The sequence below is a fragment of the Lontra canadensis genome, unplaced genomic scaffold, assembly GCF_010015895.1.
Source record: "Lontra canadensis isolate GAN:19392208 unplaced genomic scaffold, GSC_riverotter_1.0 scaffold43, whole genome shotgun sequence".
In the NCBI taxonomy this organism is placed as follows: domain Eukaryota; kingdom Metazoa; phylum Chordata; class Mammalia; order Carnivora; family Mustelidae; genus Lontra; species Lontra canadensis.
In genome coordinates this window covers 1,783,823-1,809,863 of record NW_022631037.1, presented here as the reverse complement: position 1 = coordinate 1,809,863, position 26,041 = coordinate 1,783,823, and the positions used below count along the sequence as shown (strand labels likewise).

General features: G+C 34.7%; 1 protein-coding gene across 1 annotated transcript in view; it reads left to right on the top strand.

The window, feature by feature from the left end:
* The window catches only part of BRIP1 (BRCA1 interacting protein C-terminal helicase 1), a 179,660-nt gene that overhangs the window by 42,582 nt on the left and 111,037 nt on the right, over positions 1–26,041 (top strand). The window contains exons 7-10 of the mRNA XM_032871881.1: positions 13,574–13,864; positions 16,139–16,360; positions 19,889–20,088; positions 25,179–25,311. Of these exons, the coding sequence (XP_032727772.1) occupies positions 13,574–13,864; positions 16,139–16,360; positions 19,889–20,088; positions 25,179–25,311 (846 nt within the window). The remainder of the gene's footprint in view (positions 1–13,573; positions 13,865–16,138; positions 16,361–19,888; positions 20,089–25,178; positions 25,312–26,041) is intronic.

The following is a 26,041-nucleotide window of genomic DNA, read 5'->3' as shown; positions in this document are numbered from 1 at the left end:
TATTCTGGTAAATAGTAATGTGATATGAATATGTAACTTTTTCCCCCCTTGGATTACTACCCCATTATTCCAACATCACTTACTGATAGTTCTTTTCCCTACTAATTTGAGATGCAACTTTTATGACTTTATGATATTCTAGATTCCTTAATGTATCTGGTTTTACTTCTGGACTTTCTATTTTCTTTTCCATCAATATACAGTTTCAATTATTGTACTCATTAATATTTTATGTTTCTAGTTCCTCCTTATTACCTATTTATTTATTTATTGTTTATTTTTACATATATATTTTAGAATTAGACTATCTAGCTAAAAATAAATTCTTGACATATTTTATAGATTATTTGGAAGAGAGTTGAATTCTTTATGATGTCTTTCTATTTAAGACAACGTTCTGCTTCCATTTTCTTTGTTTTTTTTCCTAATTTTCTTCAATACTGTTTAAAGTTTTCTTAACTTTTTTTTCAGGTTTAATGAGGTATAATTGATAAGTAAAATTCTAAGATACTTAAAGTATAAATCATGATGATTTGATATATGTATAGGTTGTAAAGGGATTTGCTCCATCTAATTACTAAATCCTGTTAACTCCTTCAGTATATTTTTAAGTTGATTCCTGGGGAATTTATCTTTTATTTCTATATAATTGGGATTTTGTTCTTCAGTTACATTTCCTAATTTGATATGGTTTTATAAGATTACTGATTTCTCTCTTTCTTTTTACTAAACTACATTTACATTTACATTTTTTTTTTACCAAGCCACATTAATGAATTCTTTTATCTTAATAGTTCCAATAAATTTTCTCCGGTTTTCCAAGTATATAATCATATTTTCTGTAAATAGTGCCCATTTTACCTTCTTTGCAATTTTATATAATATTTCCAATTTAAATGTAATAATAGTAAGATAGAAGAATCATATTTATTGTCCAGAATAGGACACTTTTGAGAATGAAGGTAATGGGGGGCATTATTAATAATTAAGCTGAAGCAACGGATATAAACTGAGATTGTCCTAGGCACATTGGGAAGTAATGGTAATCATTCTCTTCTTTGAAATATTAATGGGAATGCTTCTAGGGTTTCTTCATAAAGCATGACAGTGGCTTTTGAAAATTATATATAAGTCATATCTGTAAATCTATAAATATATTAAATTATATAAGTTATATATGTATATGTAAATTATATATTTGACTAATATATTAATTTTACATATAATTGTCACGTTGAGAAGAATCATTTTATTCCTATTTTACTCAGCATTTTCATCAAGAATGAATATTAAACTATGGATATGAATATGATTTTTCACATTTTATTTTTTAATATGTTAACTACATTAAAACATCCTAATACTGAATTATCCTTTTGTTCTTGGCTTTTTGGTTGTATGTGTGTGTGTGCGCACATGTAGAAGAATCCTATTTCCTATTAACATTTAGAATTCATTGTTAAAATATTCATATGTGAATGGTCTTGATCTCTTCATATTTTTGGTTAGAAAAAGTATATCCAGATTTGCTTTAGGATCAATGTACTTGTTTTATAAAAGGAATTTGTAGGGACACCTGGGTGGCTCAGTCAGTTATGTGTCAGCCTTTGGCTTAGGTCACAATCCCAGGGTCCTTGGATTGAACCCTGCGTCAGGCTCCCTGGTCAGTGGGAGCCTGCTTCTCCCTTTCCCCCCACTGCTCGTGCTGTCTGTCATTCTCTCTCTCAAATAAATAAAATCTTTTAAAAAAATGAATTTGTAAATTTTCTTTAATAATATTTCATTAAGGAAATTTCATTCACAGAAAAGAGGACCATATAATGAACTTCAAGCTTGTGCCCATTACTCAGCTTTTATAATTATTAATATTGTGCCAATTTACCTCCCCTATTTGTTTTATTTACCCTTTGCTATTTTTTTTTCTTTTTTTTTGAGAGAGATGAGAAGAGGAAAGAGTAAGAAACCGAACTTTTTTTTTAAAGGTTCTTTTTTTTTTTTTTTTTTTTTAAGATTTTATTTATTTATTTGACAGACAGAGATCACAGGTAGGCAGAGAGGCAGGCAGAGAGAGGGGGAAGCAGGTTCCCTGCTGAGCAGAGAGCCCGATGCGGCCGATCCCACCCTGGGATCATGACCTGAGCCAAAGGCAGGCGTCCACTGAGCCACCAGACGCCCCATTAAAGGTGGTTTTTAGGTAATTTCTACATCTAACGTGGGGCTTGTTCTCACAACCCCAAGATCACAAGGTGAATGCTCCAGCAACTGAGCCAGCCAGGGGCCCCAAAAGGGGCTGCTTTTATTTTTTAAAATTATTTATTATTTTTTTAAAGTAACTTCTACACCCAATTTGGGGCTGAAGGACTGAATATTTTATTTTTAAATTTTTTAAAATATTTTATTTTATTTATTTGACAGAGAGAGATCACAAGTTGGCAGAGAAGCAGGCAGAGAGAGAGGCGGGGGGCGGGGGGAAGCAGGCTCCCTGCTGAGAAGAGAGCCTGATGCGGGGCTAGATCCCAGGACTCTGAGATCATGACCTGAGCTGAAGGCAGAGGCTTAATCCACTGAGACACCCAGGTGCCCCTACATTTTAATGAGACTGGAACATTTTAAAGCAACTATTAGACTTCACATATATTTACCCATGCATAATTTAGCATATATTTCTAACATTTTAAAGATAATATTACTATGGTTTAGGAAATTAACAGTAATTCTTTGTCTAATACCCAGTCTGTTTACAATTGTTTTTGATTGTTTAAAAAATGTTGTTTTAGAATTGGCTTTTTAAAAATCAGAATCTAAACAAGGAAGTTGCATGGCATTTCTTTTAAGAGGGATGCCATTTACTTGTTGAGAAAACGGCATTATTTGTCTTGTAGGATTTCTTATATTCAGGATTTGTTTGAATTTATCCTCATGGTGTCATTTACGATAGTGCTTTTCCCCCAAATTTCTAGGAATGTTTCCCTAGTAATTAGATTCCCTAATCTAAATACCCCAAATACAAGTTCTTGGAAAGTGAATCTTACTGGTCTTGCTTTGCCTGGGAGTATTTTGGGAATGGTCATGTGTTACTAGGTCCACATTTTTAGCAGGGGCTATAGATGATAAACTCTTTTAAAGATTTTATTTATTTGACAGACAGAGATCACAAGGAGGCAGAGAGGCGGCAGAGAGAGAAAGGGGGAAGCAGGCCCTGCTGAGCAGAGAGCCCGATGTGGGGCTCAATCCCAGGACCCTGGAATCATGACTTGAGCCGAAGGCAGAGGCTTTAACTCACTGAGTCACCCAGGCGCCCCAGATGATAAACTCTTTTAAGAATATAGGGTTGGGGCATCTGGGTGGCTCAGTTGGTTAAGTGTCTGATCTTGATTTCGGCTGGGGTTGTGAGATTGAACCCCCTTCGGCTCCACACTCAGTGCAGTCTGCTTGTCCCTCTACCTCCACCTGCTTAAACTCTCTTTCTTCCAAATAAATAAAATCTAAAAAAAGAAAAAAAGGAATATAGGGTTGTGCACATGTCTAAAGAGGTGCCTAGCACAGCATCTTTATAATGTACACTAAATTCTTATATACGTAAAAATACCATTCTTGCCCATCTTCCTTTCCATATAATTTTGGTTATTCTCACTAGTTTATATTTCAGATTAAATTTAGAAACTGTTGTAGTATTTTAAATATACATTGATATCGTAGCTGCTAGCCACATGTAACTATTTAAATTAATTAAAATTAAAATGTAGTTCCTTAGTTGCACTGAGCACATTTCAAGTACTCACTAGGCCCATTGTAGTTAGTGGCAAGTATATTGAATAGTATAGATAAAGAGCATTCTATCACTGCAGAAAGTTCTATCAGGTAGTGCTGCTTTAGAGGCTTGTATATCGATAATAACTTACTCCTTTTTTAATGCTCATGAAAGTAAAAAAAAAAATCTATTTTGTGTGAGTTTTGCTTGTAGCATTTTAGTCAATTATGTAGGAAAGGTATATCACAGGATAGCTTTGTTTTCTCATTTAAAAAAGTTCATTGAAGGAAGTTTGAAAAATATTAAGTATGCAGTTGGATTAATTTTCACCAACCAAATAATCTTTTTAACACATTTTCTTTCTGGGTTCTATTTGATTCATGTCTGATTATTTGACTTTCACAATCATGTAGTTTTGTTCAAGAAGAGCACATAAATATTTTTCTAATATCACATCAAGAGATACATTGATTTGGGCGTCTGGGTGGCTCAGTTGGTTAAGCCACTGCCTTTGGCTCAGGTCGTGATCCCAGGGTTCTGGGATAGAGTCCCGCATCGGGCTCTCTGCTCGGCAGGGAGCCTGCTTCCCTCTCACTCTCTCTGCCTGCCTGTCTGCCTACTTGTGATGTCTCTCAAATAAATAAATAAAATCTTAAAAAAATTAAAAAAAAAAAAAGAGATACATTGATCCCAGTTTGTCTGACCACTGTATCATTTGACCATTTGGTTAGACTGCTGATTACCAGGTCTCCATGATAAAGACATTTTTCTTTTGCAGTTAATAAGTAATCTGTGGGGTGATATTTGGAGGCTGTGTGACTATCTTGTTCCCCAACAACTTTTTACTCAATGATTTTACCATCCATTTGGGTAGCTTTCAGGAATCAATTATTACATAGGAGTTACAAGATGGTAATTTTAGAAACTCTTTCATTCTGTTTACATACAATTTTTAGCTGATATTCTTTAAGGAAGAGCTTTCCCCTTCCCCCTCATCATCTTTGATTCTTTTTTTTTCTTTTATTTGTTATAAACACCAGGTATGTCTCCTGAAGTTGGCCCATGTGACTTACTATACTTTGAGGCTTGTTGCTATAGGCACTTCTGTGTAAAGGGCTGTTAAACCAAGAGAATTTTTGCTTTATAGCAGTTTGGTCATTTTTTTATCATGTGATTATTCTTAAAATGAGGACTTTTATAGACTATAATTGTTATAAATTTAGGTTAAAAAATTATACCACTTTGAATCTTTTTTTGATTAATTCTACTGAAACATAAGCTTTTCAGAAACTGGGGCAACTTTGTTAAGGAATTCCCATTTACACCAGGCAAGAAAGTAAACAGTAAGTGGAGAGTAGAGTAACAAACACTTACGGTATCAAAAAACAACCGTGAAAAGGATCTGTCTTAATGTGCTAGCCCATTGCAGTTTAACATATTGCTTACAACCTTCACAATAGAATTTGAGTGACTTCAGTTACACATTCCAGGAGACTGGCAGTCTGTTACAATCAGAGTCTGAACTTTAGAGCAGTCTAATTTACAGCGATGGGATGAAGAAAGTTGTGGATTTATATTACACACTCTCACCTGACACTGTATCTGATCCCTTACCTGCTGATTGACATCTTGAATGAGCTCTTTGAAGCAAGTTCCAGCTTAATTAAAACGTTTGCTTGGTTAGCAGTGATCTGTGAAAGCCTGTGATAAATATTGAATCAGGTTCACCTGCTGGTTGCTGTGAGTGGATAAACAGCTGCTTTGTGCAGTTTAATCATGAAACTGGCAGTAGAGTACTACTGTTTGAATTTTTTAAAAAGAATAGTTGAGAAGGTATAGTTATGTCACTTTTGCTATCTTACTAGAGTGTGTGCTTATGTGAGATTTTGCACAACAGGCATTCAGTACCTGTTTAGATGGCTTGGACAACAGCAATTGGTTGATAAAGATTAACAATAAACCCTCTTTTTTATGTCTCAAAGAGCATAGTATAATTCTACCTTCATTGGCTTTTTACCACTAGCTTTTTATGTGCATGGCATTCTGAAATTAAAAAGGGTAATATTTTGTTTTTTTGCCAAGTTAAATGGTAGATGAAAATGAACTTACTAAGGCTTTGTTTTGATGTGTAAGTTTATGAGTTCCAACTTTTCCACAAATTTATTATGTATTTTATAACAACTTGAGGAACTCTTTTAGATTTTTTTTTTTAATCTGGGAAATGGAGTTAGAAATAAGCAGTGGCAATAAACTGGGTGTTTTAGAATTATGTTAAAATTAGGTGATTAACAAACATAAAAGATAAATGAATTTACAAGCAGTGGAGGAACCTTTGTAAAATTGCCTTCTTTGGACTATCATCTTGTTTATTCCTTTACGGAATAAATGTGTCTGGCCAAGTTGGTTGTAAAGAAAATGCTGTTTTCATTTGATTTTCATTATGAAATCAGATGTACATTCTGGAAGAAAGCCCTCACCCAGTAAGTCACAGTCTTCTTGAGCACCTGAGGAAAATTTGGACTGACTTTCTAGAAATGCACACAAAATTGTGTTTGTAGTTTCTGGGTGATCTCAAACCCTCTCTTCTGTAACAGTTCATGGATCCTAAATTAAAAACTTATTTCCTAATAAATGAGGTTGAAATATTTTGGTCAAGAGGTATTAAGATGAAAACTATTCTGTGTTCATAAGCAGCTGAGGAAGAACCAGAAGGGACTGTATTTGCTGTGCTCGATTTCTTTTGAATATCTAGCATTTTTTAGGTATATTGTCCATTACAATTCTTAGCTCTACAGATTATCTCCTACAGTGGGGGTTCCTAATTCTGTACCTAAAGTTTTATAGTTTTATTCCTATCATCAGTTTGTTTGGAATTTTAGGGGAGAAAAAAAATTAAGTTATACTCGGTCTGCTCAACCTTGTTTTTTTTTTGATGTTTATCTACTTTGATACATGCTTTTTAAAATAAAAACTTTTTTTATTACATTTTCATAACAGATAGTATTCTATTGATTAAAAAACCCCCACAATTTATTTATCCATTCTTTTTTGATACACTTAGCTTGTTTTCCTCACAATTTAAACAATGCTGCAAAGAATATCGCTATTGTATCTGTTTAATGTGCAAGAGTTTCTCTAGTATTTATACTTAACAGTGTCATGCTGGGTCAGAGTGTCTATGTATCTTTGATTCACTAGATCACCAGTTTGCTCTACAAAGTGGATGTGCCACTTTATATTTGGGTCAGCAATGTGTGAGAGTTGCTTCAAATCTTCTCAAACACCCTATCTGATGGATGGGAAATGGAATTGAATTACGGTTTTAATTTGCATTTTCCTAATTAGTAATGAGGTTAGCATTACTGATGTTTATTGGCCTTTCAGCTTTTCTCTTCTGTGATTCTTTTGTTCTTGATCATCTTTTGGATTTGTCTTTTAAAATGAATTGTTGGAATTTTTCATATGTTACAGATACTGGTCCTTGGTTATATGCAGAGCAGATATCCTTTCTTAGTCTGTGCTGCCTTTTTCTTTTTCTTTTTTTTTTAATAAAGGGAAGTGCAGTTTTAAATAGAAATTTTACACCCTAATGAGATTGTGTCTTCAGTCATTATGTTTTTGGCGTATCGTTTAAGAAATCCTTTCCCAATTGGGATCATAAAGATATTTTCCTGTACAGAGTCAGAGACCTTATTTACTACAAAACATAAAATATTTACTCTTTGGCCCTTTACAGAAAAAGTTTGTTGATGTATGCTTTAAGGAGTCTCTTAATTGAGAGGTGTTCCCCCCCTCCTTGAGGAACATAATGTAAATCCTGTTAGAAAATATTTGACTTAAAGTCAACTAATAAATTAAAAATTTTTTTTAATCTGAATTTTATGCCTTACCCTTAGGAATATTTTATAATTGCATTCGGTAAATAATGCACTTGAGTACTAACTTTAAACAATTCTGTAATTCATGAGTGAAACTGGTAGTGATAAGCTCGAAAACCTGTGCTTTGTAGAACAATTAAAGAATGAAGCATTGGGGCGCCTGGGTGGCTCCGTGGGTTAAGCCGCTGCCTTCGGCTCCGGTCATGATCTCAGGGTCCTGGGATCGAGCCCCACATCGGGCTCTCTGCTCAGCAGGGAGCCTGCTTCCCTCTCTCTCTCTGTCTCTGCCTGCCTCTCTGTCTACTTTTGCTCTCTCTCTGTCAAATAAATAAATAAAATCTTAAAAAAAAAAAAAAAAGAATGAACACCAGTCCTTTCCCAAATCTTTGGGGGAAAAAAAAAATGAAGCATTGTCAGTGAGATGAAGTAACCCCTGTCATTATCTTCTACTTGGCTTGATATATCAGGAATTGTAATATTTCTTGAATGAATGAGATAGAACATATAAAGTGTTTAGCACAGGGACAGCCTTAATAAATGATTGTTATTATTAATAATGAATATATCAGGATATGTATTTGTTGCTCACAACTATAAAGTGGCCCAAATATTAGCATAACAAGATAATTTTTCTTTTTGGCCTTGAAAATAACAGATTGCCCTGTACTTTTTCCTTTACAAGCTAACGTTTTTATTTTGAAGTAACTTTTTTTGATATGTGAAGAACTTCAAATTAGGACATCAGTTATGCATCTATTGGATAACAACAGTGTTGTATATGTACAGTACTTGGCTTGGTGACATAAGTCACAGTCCATCAATTAAAAAAATTTTAAGTTATAGTCATATGCAAAATACCATGTTTAATGAATTAGTTATATAAGTAAAATGTAAGGCATAGTTTATGTCCTCAAGGAATTTACAGTGTGGTTGAAAGACAATACAGATATGGAAAGTTTCAGAAAAGTATATAATTATTTTATGGACCTAGTTTTCCCTTTATTTCCTACAAAATTTCTTTTTAGTCTTTTTTCCTCTCTTTTATATACTTATTTTTTGCATCAATATATCCTTTTATGTCTGTGTTTAGAATTTAATTCATAGCCTTCTTTTAGAAGGTTACCTGATTTTTGAATTAGCAAAATAACTTCTCTGACAATACAATAGTTCGTAGCTTTCCTTTATTATTTTCCATTTTTAAAATGTATTTAGTCACTGTGCTTATTTTTATTTTTCAACTATTTAACCATAGTTATTTCTTTTTTTTTTAATTTTTAAAGAGTTTGTTTATTTATTTGACAGAGATCACAAGTAGGCAGAGAGGCAGGCAGAGAGGGAGAGAGGGAAGCAGGCTCCCTGTGAGCAGAGAGCCCGATGCGGGACTTGATCCCAGGACTCTGGGATCATGACCTAAGCCGAAGGCAGAGGCTCTAACCGACTGAGCTACCCACATGCCCAACCATAGTTATTTCTTAATATATATATATATTTTAAAGATTTTATTTATTTATTTGACAGACAGAAATCACAAGTAGGCAGAGAGGCAGGCAGGAGAGAGGGGGAGGCAGGCTCCCTGCTGAGCAGAGAGCCTGATTCGGGACTCCCTCCCAGGACCCTGAGGTCATGACCTGAGCTGAAGGCAGAGGCTTTATTTAACCCATTGAGCCACCCAGTCGCCCCTCTTAATATATTTTTTAACGGTTTTATTTATTTAAGAGAGAGAGAGAGAGTACAAGTGGGGTGAGGGACAGAGGGAGAAGCAGACTCCCTGCTGAGCAGGGAGCCCAAAGCAGGGCTCAATTCCCAGACTTCAGGATCATGATCTGAACTGAAGGCAGATGCTTAACTAACTGAGCCATCTTGGTGCCCCTAGGCATAGAAGTTTTTATGTTGTTTTTGTGGGGAAAGGTTGGAGAAATTTATGAAACTTAAGACCTTGAAATTATATCTTATCTTACTTGAACTTATAGCTTTGTGAAAGTGACAAGGACTCAGAATTTGGTCTTTCAAGATCAAATTTTATAATCTTTCTTCATTCTTTCAAAAAAATTAGATATATATTTCTATATTGTAGGACAACAGAGAGAATAGAAATTGTTAGACATGAGGAAATTTTCTAAAATCCTTGATTGCTGATCCTCTAAGAACAGTTTTTACTATCATAGATTTGAAATGTATTTTTTTTAAAGATTTTATTTATTTATTTGACAGACGGAAATAACAAGTAGGCAGAGAAGCAGGCAGAGAGAGAGGAGGAAGCAGGGTCCCTGCTGAGCAGAGAGCCCGATGCAAGGCTTGATTGCAGGACCCTGGGATCATGACCTGAGCCCAAGGCAGAGGCTTTGACCTGCTGAGCCACCCAGGCGCCCCTGAAATGTATTTTTAAGCAATTGACTCCTACACGTGGAAAAAATATAGCTGTCACACCCACTTGCGTCTCTTGCATTTCTTTGTAGGTAATGTAGGCTCCATGCCCAGTGTGGGGCTTGAACTCATGACCCCGAGATCAAGAGTCACGTGCTCCACTGATTGAGCCAGCCATGTGCCCCTGTAGTTTTGTTTGTTTGTTTATTTTTTTTTTCCACCTTAAATAATAATGGAATTTTGGTGTTATTTGGGTTGGGTTTTCTTGTCTTTTGTTGAAGTAAAAGGACTCTAGACAGTTTCTAACTATAGGAGAAAAAGCCATCTCTTAAAGGACTGCTCTGCCACTTTCAGGTCTTAGAGATTATGGGCTTTAGGAAGCCTATATGTTTTATCTTTCTTGACATTCAGGTATGTTGGATGAAAATGAATACTTTTTAATTTATTCTCCACTTCCTCATGCAATCTCTATAAATTCAAAGGTCAAAAGCAAAAGGAAAATATATCTTTGAAAGATAAACCTAATAGCTGGTTAGCAGGAGAAATACTTAATGAAAGGTACAAAATTATTTAATTTTGTTCATTTATTGTTTAAAGACGGCTAGGTCAAAGTGTTTCAGAGAGAGAGTCCATAAAGTGTTAGCCTATTAATTGAGTTGGAGGATATTAGGACTTCTGTCTTGACTGTTTTCAGATTTTCTTTCTCTAGTTTTCTTACAGAATTGAAAATAAGTGATTTTTTTTTTTAAGATTTTATTTATTTATTTGACAGAGATCACAAGTAGGCAGAGAGGCAGGCAGAGAGAGAGGAAGGGAAGCAGGCTCCCTGCTGAGCAGAGAGCCCAATGCGGGGCTCGACCCCAGGACCCTGGGATCATGACCGGAGCCGAAGGCAGAGGCTTTAACCCACTGAGCTGTCCAGGCACCCCTGAAAATAAGTGATTTTGGTGCAAATAATTCCAAATGTCTTTTTGAAGCCTCTCTTCTCTTGCCACATTCAGTTTTTTCCTATATTAAATATGATTGTACCAAATCCTTTAAATAGAACTTCAATAGACAATCACACCTGAAGAAATAATTCTTTAATATTGCAAAGGAAAAAGAATCAACTTTCTTTCTTAATTTCCATCTTCTGCAATACTTGCCTAAACAACCACTAGAAAACCATGTTCTTAGAAGATATAATTGCTTCAGACCACTGTAAGACATAATGAACAAAAACGTGTTTAATATAGAATTAACCATAGCTTATAGTTTTATCAGTTATGGAATGAAAACCAGATTTAAAGTACCTAAATAAAGCTGCTATAATGGGAAAAGTTTTCTGAAATTAGTTCTCGATCTTTTATTTTTGTTAGTTATAGCTACTATCATAACATTTTAAGATAGGGTGATCCTTTTTTAAAATTACTAATGACAAATTCATCCCTTTTAAAACGTAAAAAAAAAAAGTTTTAATATAAAACAGTATTATAAAACTGTATAATAGCATCTCTTTTTATTTGAAAAAAGTTATATAGGAAATATATATGTATGAGGGTCTGTAGGTTATATATTACATTATTTGTCATAGGTGGTTGACTCATTTTGTTTATTTCAATATTTTTTGGACTTTTGGTTAGAAAAAAGTGGAATTAAAATGAAAGGTTTAGGTGGTAAAGCTTTAAGTGGAATTGATGTTCAAAGTGTTTCATCAAAAAGGAGGTTTTCAAAGCCTTGAGAGAAGACCACTTTATTAGATTACTTTTATGCTTGGATATAATATATCCATATAGTATATAGCATTCCAATATTCAACTTAATATTCAGTATTTAATTTTTTATATCATAGGGAAGAGAAATAGTATAATTGAGTGAAAAGATTAAAGGTATTGAAAAGTAAACTAATTCTACCTAGAGTTATTTTACCTCGTTTACTAGGTTAATTAATTAATGTGATCATTGCACAAGCCAAAAAAATTCAGTCAGAAATATCATGATATAATTTGCATTCCATTTTCTGTATGACCATAAATTGTTAGATATTGCAACATATGTAACATAAACCACATGTCAGCTGTTTCCTGCCTCACTGTTGACAAGAGCTCCATTCATAACTCTTCTTTTTATCCTTTCAGTGAATAAGTAATTATTCAATATAGAAGGCAGGATATTTGGAACTGGCTATTTAATGTGGCAGCACTCTGTAATGAAATCTGCTGCTACTGGCAACTTGAGAGGGGAATGTAACAATTCCAGCATGACTGTAACTTTATCTGCTTTGACTGACTGTTTATTTGGCACATCAGTGAACCTTTTATCCCAGTGAGTGACAGCTCCAGAAGGGTCACATTTACATCCATTCTATCATGTATTGTAATATTTAATGGCGGACAAGGTTGAGCGAGACTGGGAGTAATTTGAACTTGCTTTTCCACCGAGTTGAGGCTAAAAGACAGCTTGATCCCCAGTGTTGTGGTGTAACATGCTATGACTTAGCATTTGTTTATGAAGGCTACTCTTACTGATTATAATTAAAAAGAAAGTCTTCAGTTAAATGGTGTATTTGTTCAGTTGAACAAATTCTCTTAAGCTACTGTACTATTTAGCTTTTTTTCCCCATCAGTGACCCCTTCTGTAACTATTTCACAGTATTTCTCTTAAATGAGACTGCATTTTGTCTCATTTGTATAGTAATTGAGATTGAGGAGAGAGTAGTTATTAAGAACTCATGGTTCTAATGTATAGCATTAAATAGAATAGTTTTAAGAACTAATGGTTCTAATGTATAGCATTAGATTTTTAATTTTATTTTTGAGTTGGGAAACAGAAGAGGAAAATCAGGTAAATTACAGACTATATTCCTGCTGTTCCATATGTTGTGTTTAAGGAGACATTTATCTGATTATTTTAATTATGGAACTGAATTATGAATAAAATTGTTCAGAAAAAGCTGTCCTGAAAAATTATACTGATGGATATGAATTCCATGACAGGTAATCAAATTTCAGATGTACTTGTTCCAGACAAACAACCTGCCTTTATTAATACATATTAATAATTTGCATTCATTTGCATCCCTATGGTAGATAATATTTTTCTTATATTTAATGATATTTTAGATTTGACTTGATATTTCTATTTTTTGCAAGCTATATTTAAATGCTCTTTAAAATGTTGGTACAGAATATTTGAATGAGCTATGCTGTGAACAAAAATAAAATTATCAACTCCAAACTGTAGTATTACAAGTTTACTTGAAGCCTAAGCAAAAATGAAAATTATCCTCCACTTTATCTTATTTTTATAATTCGAATTAAAACCTCTTAAAACATTTAGAATTTGAGTGTCGGAATGATATGTTAGAAAGCCATGCAAATGTGGAAACATTGTTTATAATTTTGAAGAGTGCAAGAAAACCAATTTGAAATGGAATTTGTATTTTTTTTCTTTAATGGCAAGTTTTAGATGATGTAATATCTTGACATTTCTCTTTGATAGTTGTGTTTTATTACTTACAGATTCTGATTTTGTGAGAGGTTTGATAACATTTTTTGTGGCATGCCAGACATAAATTGTCTTCTTCTTTCCTTTGTTACAGACCCCTGGTCACTGTTCCAGGTGTTGTTGTTCTACTAAACAAGGAAGCAGTCAAGATTCCTCAAATGCCACTAAGAAGGATCATGGGGGGAAATCCAAGATACCCAAAATATATTTTGGGACACGCACACACAAACAGATAGCTCAGATTACTAGAGAACTCCGGAGGACAGCGTACTCAGGGGTCCCAATGACTATTCTCTCCAGCAGGGATCATACTTGTGTCCATCCTGAAATAGTAGGTAACTTCAACAGAAATGAAAAGTGCATGGAATTGCTGGATGGAAAAAATGTGAGTAAAGTTATTTTGCTTTAGAGAAAAAATTAAGGCTGAAAAGATTCAATTTGCTCAATTTTCTACGCATTCATTTTCTGTTTTATATGTGTATTTCCCGTGATAGTCAAATAACTTACAAAAATCAAATTAATTGCTAGTATTGCTATTTTTTGAAAAGTAACTTTACCATAAAATCTTTCTACATCAAAAACTGATGACGTACTGTACGGTGACTAACATAAAAAAAAAAAATCGTAAGTTTAAAATGACAGGTTTTGGTTCTAAAGCTTTGGGATATTTAATTCCTTGAAATTAATTCCCATTTTAGTCAGATATCTTCTTACCTCATTGAAATCCCACTACCAAAAATAGTCAGATATGGATGATGTCATAGGAGAAGATAAAGTATTTAAGTTAGTCAAATTTGATCTAATTAATATATTTTATATATTTTAAAACTTAATTAGAAGATAGTTTATTTAGGGTCTCTTTCTGAGTAAATTTTTAAGTGTTTTTTAGTTGAATGAGAAATATAATGATTATCCTATCTTGTAATTTTGATTAGTATAAACTTCTCTTTCAAAAAAAGTTACATGAAATTATTAACTTTAAAGATATGTCATTGGTGGTTTTAAAGTATTCCAGGGAAATCTTGAATATGAATTTGGTCAAGGTAGAAATTGAGAAGTCTTTCTTAGTAAATACATAATTTTTTTGATGGTATTAGTTTGGTAGTCTGTACAGTTTAATAACTTGTTTAGTCTGAAACTGGCTACAAGTCTGGAATATACTCAGAATTTATTCATGAATAATAAATTGATAGTCTGTGAAATGATCAGTGATAAATATATTTTGAAAGTTCTTTCACTAGTATTTTGTCGAACAGAATTGGTTCTACACAAAAGACTATGAGCCATCGCCCCTAGAGTTTCATTTAATTGGTATATCACCTTCTATCCATGTAATGTGAATAAGTTATTTTGTATTATGCATTTCTTTCTCCTTGGTTATAAATACTTGAAGATACCTGCTTTTAGTTATTTGTCTGGACCTAATTCTGCCTCAGAATGCTTAGCTCATAGCCAAACATGAACATTCTTTTTCTTGTTCTCAAGTCCTTAGGGTAATTTGGTATTGTAATGATGGCCAATTACAAAGTCACTGTAGGTGTCTATGTTTACTATGGCTGAATTACCAAAGCGAAATGATAAATAGATAACTGACAGTTTGCGTAAAAAGAGTTTAAAGTGTGATAACACTTCAATTGACAGTCTCCCCTCAGGATTGTGTTACACTGCTAAAATGGATGAGCCATTCTGGTTTTGCTATCATTCTTCACAGGAGTGTCGTTCTAAGTGCCCTTAAAGTGTAAACTTTCTGATTTTTTGGCTTGATTCAAAGGCACATGTGTTTTTGTTCACTGTTTCTTTTACGAAAGTGCTCCTATACTGGAAAAGCAATGCATTTATCTGCTGAAAGTTAATTTTTGTTTCAATTAAGAAAAAATAATTAACTAGCACCAGAAATAATTCTACAAAATTATTTTAGGTATGGAAAAATATGTTTTTTGTGAAGATGAGATTTAATGGTTAATAATCATGCTCTCATTATTTTAATGTTGGGTCACATTTTATAGATGTGTCCATATATACATATGTATAGAAGAAGAATAAATGAAATACATCAAAATGTTACTAGTACATTCTTTCTGTTACAGAATTATAGATAATTTAGTGGAATTTTTGTACTCCTTTGTATCTTCTAGATATTTTATAGTGAACACTCTTTATTGTTTCCCCTAAGACATTCCTCTCTCCCTTTCTCCTTTCTTCCTTTCTTTTTATTATTTATATTTGATTAAGTAATACAGTCTCATGGCTCAAACTGAAAATATACAGAATTGTTTATAGAGAAAAATCTCTCTCACTCCTGTCGCCAAGTCACTTAAGTGTCATCTTTCAAAGCAACCAGTGATACCATTGTTCTTTTGTATCTTTCAAGAAATATTTTTGCCTAATATCACTTTATAATCAAAGCAAAGGCACAACAAGCATAATTAAAAACTTTTTTCAGGTTAATTTGGGGTATCTAGAGCTGTACTGATCTGGAGCTCTGTTTGAGTCAACTAATAGAGTTTCTTTAAAATGGTTGTGATTATGGATACAGTATAATTTCTCTCCTGTAAAATCTTTGTGGTTTTAATGATGTTCTGAAAATACTGAGATAAACTTGTTTTATTCTTTTGTTCCAGCATTGATTCACATTTCAGTAATGCCTGTTTATTTTCAGGGCAAATCCTGCTATTTTTATCATGGTGTACATAAAATTAATGATCAACACACATTACAAACTGTTCAAGGGATGTGCAAAGCCTGGGATATAGAAGAACTTGTCAGCTTGGGGAAAAAACTAAAGGCATGTCCGTATTACACAGCACGAGAACTAATAGAAGATGCTCACATAATATTTTGTCCTTACAACTATCTTCTAGATGCACAAATAAGGGAAAGTGTGAGTAACTGTATGAAAATTAGAACTTTTCTCCTACATATTGGAATATGAATGATCAATGTGAAAGCTTTTAGATGTTTTTCTTTTTACTTTATTTTTTTTGCTTTATATTTAATTTATGTAAATGTATAAGCAGATTAGGGTACTGAAAACATATACTGAGATGTATTAAAAACTGAATTTTAGATCTTATCATTTTGATGTCTAAAGTAATTAATACTTTTGAGGACCTAGTATACTTTTAAAGAGCTAGTACTGAGTGGGATTTTTTTTTTAAGATTTTATTTATTTATTTGACAGAGAGTGAGAGAGAACAAGTAGGCAGAGTGGCAGGTGGAGGGAGAGGGAGAAGCAGGCTCTCCACTGAGCAGGAGATCAATCCCAGGACCCTAGGATCATGATCTGAGCCAAAGGCAGCTACTTTAACCAACTGAGCCACCCAGGTGCCCCACAGAGTGGGATTCTGATGGGTTTTTTCAGCCTATAATAATGACATTTTGGGCTTGACAGTGTTTTGTTGTGGTCATATATTTTGTGCACTGTAGGATGCTGAGCAGCATCTGGTTTTATCCACTAGACACTGGTAGCACCCTTAACAGCTGTCACAATAAAAAATGTCTCCAGAAGTTGCCAAATATAACCTGGGGGGCAAAATTACTCCCAGTTGAGACCCAATAATAAGTATCATTCCTTCTATTTATAAATGGTCAGAATTATTTTAAAACATTCATCTGAAAAATCTATAGTTTGAAGAACTTTGGGGGGAGAATATGTATACTATGCAAATTATGCTTTGTGAGATTTTGAGAAATGAAGTTTGGATATCATATTTGTGTTTATTTGCATGGTTCTTAGAACCATCCAGTTGTTGCAGCATAAGAGAAAAAGTGAATTACTTGAGGGAGCCTGGGTGGCTCATTCTGTTAGGCATCTGACTCTTTTTTTTTTTTTTTTAAAGATTTTATTTATTTATCTGACAGACAGAGATCACAAGTAGGCAGAGAGAGAGGAGGAAGCAGGCTCCCCGCAGAGCAGAGAGCCCGATGCAGGGCTCAATCCCAGGACCTTGGGATCATGACCTGAGCTGAAGGTAGAAACTTTAACCCACTGAACCACCCAGGTACCCTAGGCATCTGACTCTTGATCTCCGCTCAGGTCTTGATCCCAAGGTCATGAGTTTGGGCCCCACTTTGGGCTCCCCACTGGGCATGGAGCTTACTTAAAAAAAAAGAATAATTTCATATATTCACCTGTTATTCTTCTCTCTAGATCTGATTGCACAGCTCTAATTAGCTTTCTACTTAAACTTGATAGGTATTATTATATTTACTATTCCTGCTGTCCTCTTATTTGGTTTCCTCTTGGCTAGGCCCCTTTGAGCCACTGTACATATCAATGCCAGGTCAGTCTTCCTATTATTACTTTTATTACATCTTTCTTCTGCTTGAAAATATATTGCACTCTTGGCTCATGAGTTAAAGTCCATATCTCTTATTTTATTTAATTTTAAAAATTTTTTAAAAAATTGATTTCAATTAATAAACATATAGTGTATTATTAGTTTCAGAGGTAGATTTCAGTGATTCATCAGTCTTATGTAATACCCAGTGCTTGTTACATCATGTGTCATCCTTAAGGTCCATCACCCAGTTATCCTATCCCCCCAATTCCCCTGCCCTCCAGCAACCCTCAGTTTGTTTCCTATGACTAAGAGTCTCTTACGGTTTGTCTCCCTTCATCTTGTTTTATTTTTCCCTCCCTTCCCACATGATCCTCGGTTTGGTCTCTTAAATTCCATGTATGAATGAGATCATATGATAATTGTCTTTCTCTGGTTGACTTATTTTGCTTAGCATAATACCCTCTAGTTCCATCGTGTCATTGCAGATGGCAAGATTTCATTCTTTTTGATGGCTGAGTAGCATTCCATTATATATATATATGTATACATATATACATATGTATACATATATATATATGTATACATTCCATTATATACATATGTATACATATATATATACACACACCACATCTTTATCCATTCATCTGTTGATTAAAGTCCATTTCTCTTAAGCTTACTTACTCTCATGATGCTCAATAGTCTGGCTTGAATCTGCCTTTTTGGACATATCCGCTACAAACTCCCAACTTGGACCCTTTAAAAATTACCTCATAGTCCCCTGAGGATACCTTGTTCCTAACCTATATCTCTGCTTTTGATGATGCCTATATTGAAATGCCTGAATCCCTTTGCTATCCAAATCCAAATTCTACTCACTATTTATTTATTTATGAGAGAGAGGGGTGGAGGCAGCAGGAGAGGAAGAGAGAATCTTAAGCAGGCTCCATGCCCAGTGGGGAGCCTGATGTGGGGCTTGATCTCACAACCCTGGGTTCATGACCTTAGCTGAAATGAAGAGTTGGACACTTAACCAGCTTAAGCCACCCAGGCACCCCTCTACTCATCTTTTGAACCCCAATATATTTCTTATTCTTCCATGGTTCTTTTTCAGTCATTGTCAACTCTCTATATTTTATTCCTCAGAATAACTCATTGGCAATTACTTTGTAACATTTCTTCATATAAGCCAGGACTCTTTCAATTGCAAATGACAGAAACCCAGCTTCAGTAGAGCTTAAAGAAAAAAATACTTGACCAATTTCATTGTGAAGGCTTTATTTTCAGGCTGTTTCTTTCCAATGGGAACAAAGATAACCTCAAGCAGCCACCTAACCTGGAAAAAAAGAACATGATCTTAAATTTACTACCCAGATTTCTCTGATTAGCCTACCTTGAATCTCATCTCCATTCTTGAACCTGTGACTGTAGAGGGATGGAATACTTTATTTAATTGACAAGCCTGGGTTCTGAGTCTGTGTTGTGAGAGTGGTGATGTCCCTTGATTAACAGATTAACAGTTCTATCCACGTTACATGTAGCTGGGGAAGAATAATTCTCAAAATGAAGGGATGTAGGAACAACATAAATGAAATAGATACATGCTGTATTATATTTTGAGAGTCTTTTGAATCCTGTATAATTATTTTAGTTTTAAAGTTATTTTGTTTGCCCCCCCCCGCTTTTTTGTTGTTGTTGATTTCTGAACATTTATTTTGAATACATTTATCTTGTTAATTTTTAATAATTTTTCAGTTGTCATCTTGGGTTTTTAGATAGATGATCATGTCACCTTGTTTGCCCCCTTTTAACATTATGTTGGAGATTGTATAGTGTGATTTTTATACACTTTGATGTGGCCATCAATACCTTAATCCAGACTCACTTAAAAGGTATTTTGGTTGATAGGTTTGCAAAGTATTTTGAGAGTGAAAAATGAGAAACTGTAATGTTGAGCTGATATTTGTTAGCTTTAGTGTTTTAAAAGTTTTAAGACCTAGAATCAGTTACTTATATAATTATCCTTGCTATGTTGCCTGTAGTATGAAATTTTAAATCAAAATATCTTGCCTACTGCTGTTAAGTCCATTTTCCTGAATGTTTTATAGGAAAATTTTTTTGTCTTACAGATGGATATCAATCTCAAAGAACAGATTGTCATTTTAGATGAAGCTCATAACATTGAAGAGTGTGCTCGGGAATCAGCAAGTTACAGTGTAACAGAAGTTCAGCTTCGGTTTGCTCGAGATGAACTAGATAGTATGGTCAACAATAATATAAGGAAGAAAGACCATGAACCCCTACGAGCTGTGTGCTATAGCCTAATTAAGTAAGAACATTTTCTTAACAGTGTCATTTTTGCTACCTTTGTATGAAAAACATGCTTTATTATGCCACAGTATTTTAATTAGTAAACTTTGATCAGGCAACTTGGGAAATGGATTATTCCTTGCCTGTTAAACTTTTAGAAATAGGCCAGTCCAAACTTCTGTCTTGTTCAAAGAATATAATAAACATTCAATTTTTAAATTGATAATTGTGAATCTTATTTCTAATTTAACAGCCCCATGTATGATGTATATAGGACATTGGACTAAACATAAACTAAAGGGGATTTTAAGTAACATATTTAAAATTTTTGGATTATAGCTTTGATTTATTGCTTTATCTTTTAGTTTGAGTAGGACTCTGGTTTGATGAGTTTTAATTAACCAAGATCTCAATACTCTACTAGATTTTGTAATAGTTTTGTTAAAGTTTACATTGAATTCCATTTTATTAGACATTAGGTTGTTGATCTAGAATCTCTTTATCTTAGATCTTGATCTTAGATCTTACATCCTATTCCACTTACTACAGCATTTTTCTGTTCTCTTTCCATTTTCTTAAAATTTTTTTGAATGTTATATAGTCACATGTTTGAACATAAAAGGTATACAAATTTATGTTGTAAAAACTCCTTTCCACCCCATCTGCTTAGTTCCTCTCCTCCTGAACAAGTGTATGATTCAGTGCATATTTACAAGCAAATTTCATGCATATATGAGCCAATATAGATACTTTTCCCTATTCCTCCTTTTTTACCTAAATGATGGCATACTGTATTTTCATTTTTTTGTCTTCTCCATTTTTTTCTGTAAGATTTATTTTAGAAAGAGTGTGTATGCAGGTGAGGGGAAGGGCAGAAGGAGGGGGAGAGAGAGCATCTCTAGCAGACTCCCTGCTGAGCATGGAACCTGATTATATAAGGCTTGAATTCACAACCCTGAGATTATGACCTAAGCCAGAATCAAGAGTCAGATGCTTAACTGACTTAGTCACCCAGACCCCCCATTGTCATTTTATTTTAAGCATAAAAATGTTATTTTTAAAGCCATTTTATTGAAGTATGATTGACATACACAAAGCTGTAAATATTTAATGTATATACAACTTGATGAGTTTGCCGGGAGCCTGATGTGGGGCTCAATCCCAGGACCCTGGGATCATGACCTGAGCTGAAGGCAGACACTTAATGACTGAGCCACTTTGATGCCCCATCCAGTGTAGTTTTTACTTACATTTCTCTTAATATGATTGGTATTAAGCATTTTTTAAAAAAGATTTATTTGTTTTAGAGAGAGAGAGAGAGAGACCAGTTTGGGGGGTGAGGAGAGGCAGAAAGAAAGGGAGACAGGTCCCAAGCAGATTCAGCACTGAGCATAGAGCCCAGCATGGGGGTCAGTCTCATAACCCTGAGATCACTACCTGAGCCAAAACCAAGAGAAGGACACTTGACCTACTGGGCCACCCAAGCACCCCAATATTAAGTATTTTTAAAGGCTATTTATATTTCCTTTTCTGTTGATTGTTGACATCTCTCTCTCTCTCTCTCTCTTTTTTTTTTTTGGTTTTGTTATGGTTCTTATTGATTTGTAGAAGCTCTTTGCACATTAACCCTTTGCCTGTCTATGATAAAATTTGCAAATACATTCCCCCTATTTTGCCATGTGGTTGCATCTTTCCTTGTATTTTTGTCATGTAGCAGTTTGTCATTTTTATTTCACAGCAGAATTTGTGGAAAGAGTTGCCTATAGTTGTTAATTCTATTTTCTCACTTCCCAATCTTTACTTACTGATCTCAGTTGGGTTGTCTGCAGAATTCTACTAAAACTGTTCTTATCAAGGTCACCAGTGATCCGTATGTTCCAATCCAAAGGTTAATTTTGTTATCTTACTCAGCCGTTCAGCAGTGTCATTTGGGTATTGTGGACTACCATCTCTATGAATAATGTTTTTGGCTTTACTTCTGTGAAATAATGGAAAATATATGCACATTGCTCTCTCTCCCCAGTTTCTGATACAGAAGTTCTAAAACCTTTGTAATTTCCTAAGTGATAAGATCACTAAGAGCATGTTTGACTCCAGTTCCTGACAGAACTCTTAAATCCTTTGGGATTTCCTGGGTGCTAGGACTGTCTTTTTTCTAATGAGGCGGTGTTTGGTGGGCTTCTGGATGGGGGTGGTCACTAGAAACACTAAACCATGATTAGTAGCTTAGAACTTTCAGCCCCATTTCCCTCTGGAAAGGGGAGAGGGGGTGCAGATTGAGTTGATAATAGATCATGCCTATGTGATGAAGCCAGGTTTCAGAGAGCTTCCAGATTGGTGAACACATTTATGTTCTTGGAGCATCCTACCTTTCCAGGTATAGAAGCTTCTGTGCTCAGACCCTTCCAAACCTCTCCCCATTTATCTCTTCATCTGGCTCTTTATCTGTATCCTTTATTATATAAAAACTGGTAAACAGGTATTTCCTGGAGTTCTGAGGATTGTTCTAGTAAATGATCAAACCTGAGGAGGTGTCCTGGGAACCTCTGATTTATAATTGCTTGGTCAGAAGCACAGATGACAACTGGGACTTTAATGCTGACATCTGAGGTGAAGAGGTGGGGAGGGCAGTCTTGTGATACTGAATACTTCGCCTGTGGAGTCTGTGCTAACTCCAGTTAGTGTCAGCATTGAATTGAATCCTAGGACATCCAGCTAGTGTTTTGGAGAATTGCTTAGTGTAAGGAAAAAAGAACCCCGCTTAAATTTAGTGACCAAATATGTCAGAAGTGAAGTAGTGAGACAAGAGGAGACATAGAGGAGTACTTTTTCCTAGACAGCCTCTATGAGACCTGGTTTTGCTCTTCCTCACAGTTCATTTTTTCTCAATTTCTTTTGATAGTTCTTATTCTGTTTGATATCTAAATGTTGAAGTGCCTCAGGACTTGGTCCTGAGACCTCATTTCTTCTCTATCTCTGTACTTTGCCTAAATTATATAACTGAGTACCACAGTAGTACTAGTAAGGCCTGAATCTGTGCCTAACCCAATCAGTAATAAATCTAGATTCTAGTCTGTCTCTGGAATGCTATTTTCATATATCCAACTGTACTTTATAATCTGTTTGGATTTTAATTTCAACTTTACAAAATGAACTCCTTCCCTTCCCTTACCTACTCCCCCCAAATGCCCAGTCTTCTTATCTAAGCAAACAGTACCAGCCAGTTCCTCAAATAAAAAATCTGTTACCCTTAATTACTGCCTCACCTGATCCAACTCATCATTAAATTTAATAAATGCCACCTGTACAATAGATCCCAAATCCTTCAATCTCATAGCTATTATCCTAGAATAATCTATTAACCAGAATTCTTTAACAGCATCCAGCAGGTCTCTGCTTTCACTCTTGCCTTTTGCCTTTAATCCATTCTAGCTTAGAAACTGGAATCACCTTTTAAACATTTAAAATGGATTCTCTCTCTCTCTCTTTTTTAAAGATTGTATTTATTTATTTAGAGAGTATGTGAGTCAGGAAAGGGGTAGAGGGAGAGGAAGAGAGAGAATCTAAAACAGACTCTGGAAGTACCAGACAGGGGCTAGATTTCATGACCCTGAGATCATGACCTGAGCTGAAATCAAAAGTCAGACGATCAATGAACTGAGCCACCCAGGCGCCCCAGATTGTCTCTTATTTAAAATACTCCATTTAAGGGACACCTGGGTGGCTCAGTCAGTTAAGCATCTGACTTGACTTAGGCTCAGATCGTGATCTCAGGGCCATGGGATTAAGCCCCATATCAGGCTCTGTGCTGGGTGTGGAGCCTGCTCAAGATTGTCTCTCTCCTCCCTGTGGTCCTCCCTACCCCCCTGCTCACAGGCCTGCATTTTTTCAGTCAGTCAATCAATCCTTCATTAAAAACCTTCCCACTGGATTTTGAATAGAATGCAGACTCATTACCTTGGCTCAACATAATCTGATTCCTGCTTAACATTCTAACATTGTTCTAACATTGTTCATAATGTTATTCCTTTTTGCCCATTGTGTTGCAACCACAGTGGCTTTCTGTCAGGTCTTTAAATAAGCAAAATTTGTTAACCACTTCAAAATCTTTGCACTAGCTATTCTTTCTGCTTGGAGTTTTGTTTTGTTTTTCCTTCTCTGATCCTTCATGACTGGGTACTTTTGTATTCTGTTGTTAGAATAAATGTCACCTCAGGGAGAACTTCCTTGGCATTCACATTAAAATAGCAAGTAGACTACATTAAGCTAATTTATTTTCATTATATGACTTTTCAGTACCTGATATTTTCTTGTTTCATGTATCTAAGTTTATTTCTCTCTTTAGTAGAAAGTAATTTTCATAAGAGTAAGGATCGTACCTATTTTACTTATTGCTGTATTTCTGGTACCAGTACAGTGTCTGGCATAATACAGGCATTTAAGTACTTACTAAATGTAAAAATGTGTAGGTATACGTAAAAATGAGTATATTTTCTAGTAACTCTTTTTTGTTTTAATATGTAACAGCTTAGGGGCAGCTGGGTGGCTCAGTGGGTTAAAGCCTCTGCCTTTGGCTCAGGTCGTGATCCCAGGGTCCTGGGATTGAGCCCCGCATGGGGCTCTCTGCTCAGCAAGGAGTCTGCTTCACCTCCCCCCCACCCCACCCTGCCGCCTACCTCTCTGCCTACTTGTGATCTCTGTCAAATAATAAATAAAATCTTAAAAAAAATAAAAAGTAACAGCTTAATTTTTTTATTAGATTGTTTTGTATTTCCTTTATGCACATTTGGGATCAGCTTCTATACCTGGTTCTCAGTTGAAGAGATAAAGTAAAGAGGTGTGAATCTAAAAAAACACAACTGGGAAATCACATGCATGTTTCTCTTTTCTGAATAAAACATTTTAACTATGCAAGTGTTTATTATGCAATATGAAACATGCATGCATTTTAAAAGATGTCTTAATTCACATTTGTATCCCAGGAGTTTCAAGGAATATGATCAATGTATCACAGTTCTTTGATTTGTTGAAATAGTGCATGTAAGGATGATATTAGTTGATGGAATTGTTTTATTTTACTTACTTAATTTGGGAATTATTTTATTTTAGTTGGTTAGAAGCAAACACTGAACATCTTGTGGAAAGGGATTATGAATCATCATGTAAAATATGGAGTGGAAGTGAAATGCTCTTAAATTTACACAAAATGGGCATTACCACTGCTACTTTTCCAATATTGCAGGTAAGATTTTTTTTCTACCTGTGACATTTATTTAGTGCATTAGAAATGGTTTAACAGTGAATAAGTTAATCCAGACTTTAAAAACTGTAATTTAACTTTTAAAATTATATTTTATTATCTAAGTTTGCTAATCTTTAACGGTGTAAATTTTAGATTAAAAAATAGCATTATTTAGTTTGAAAGAAATAAGGCTTAAAGGAATGAATTGCTTTGTTCAAAACCAAAGAAGTCAATATTTTTAAGTTCTAAAATTATTTTGTCAGGTGTTTTTATTTTTAAATTAACATATAATGTATTATTAGCCCCAGGGGTACAGGTCTGTGAATCACCAGTTTTACATACTTCACAGCACTCACCATAGCACATACCTTCCCCAATGTCCATAACCCAACCACCCTCTCCCTCCCCCACTTCCTCCGGCAACCCTGAGTTTGTATTGGGAGATGAAGAGTCTCTTATGGTTTGTCTCCCTCCCCATCCCATCTTGTTTCATTTTTTCCTTCCCTACCTCCCAAAACCCCCACTTTGCCTCGCAACTTCCTCATATCAGGGAGATCATATGATAATTGTCTTTCTCTGATTGACTTATTTCGCTCAACATAATACCCTCTAGTTCCATTCATGTCATTGTAAATGGCAAGATTTCATTACTTTTGATGGCGGCATAGTGTTCCATTGTATATATATACCACATCTTTATCCACTCATCTGTTGGTGGACATCTAGGTTC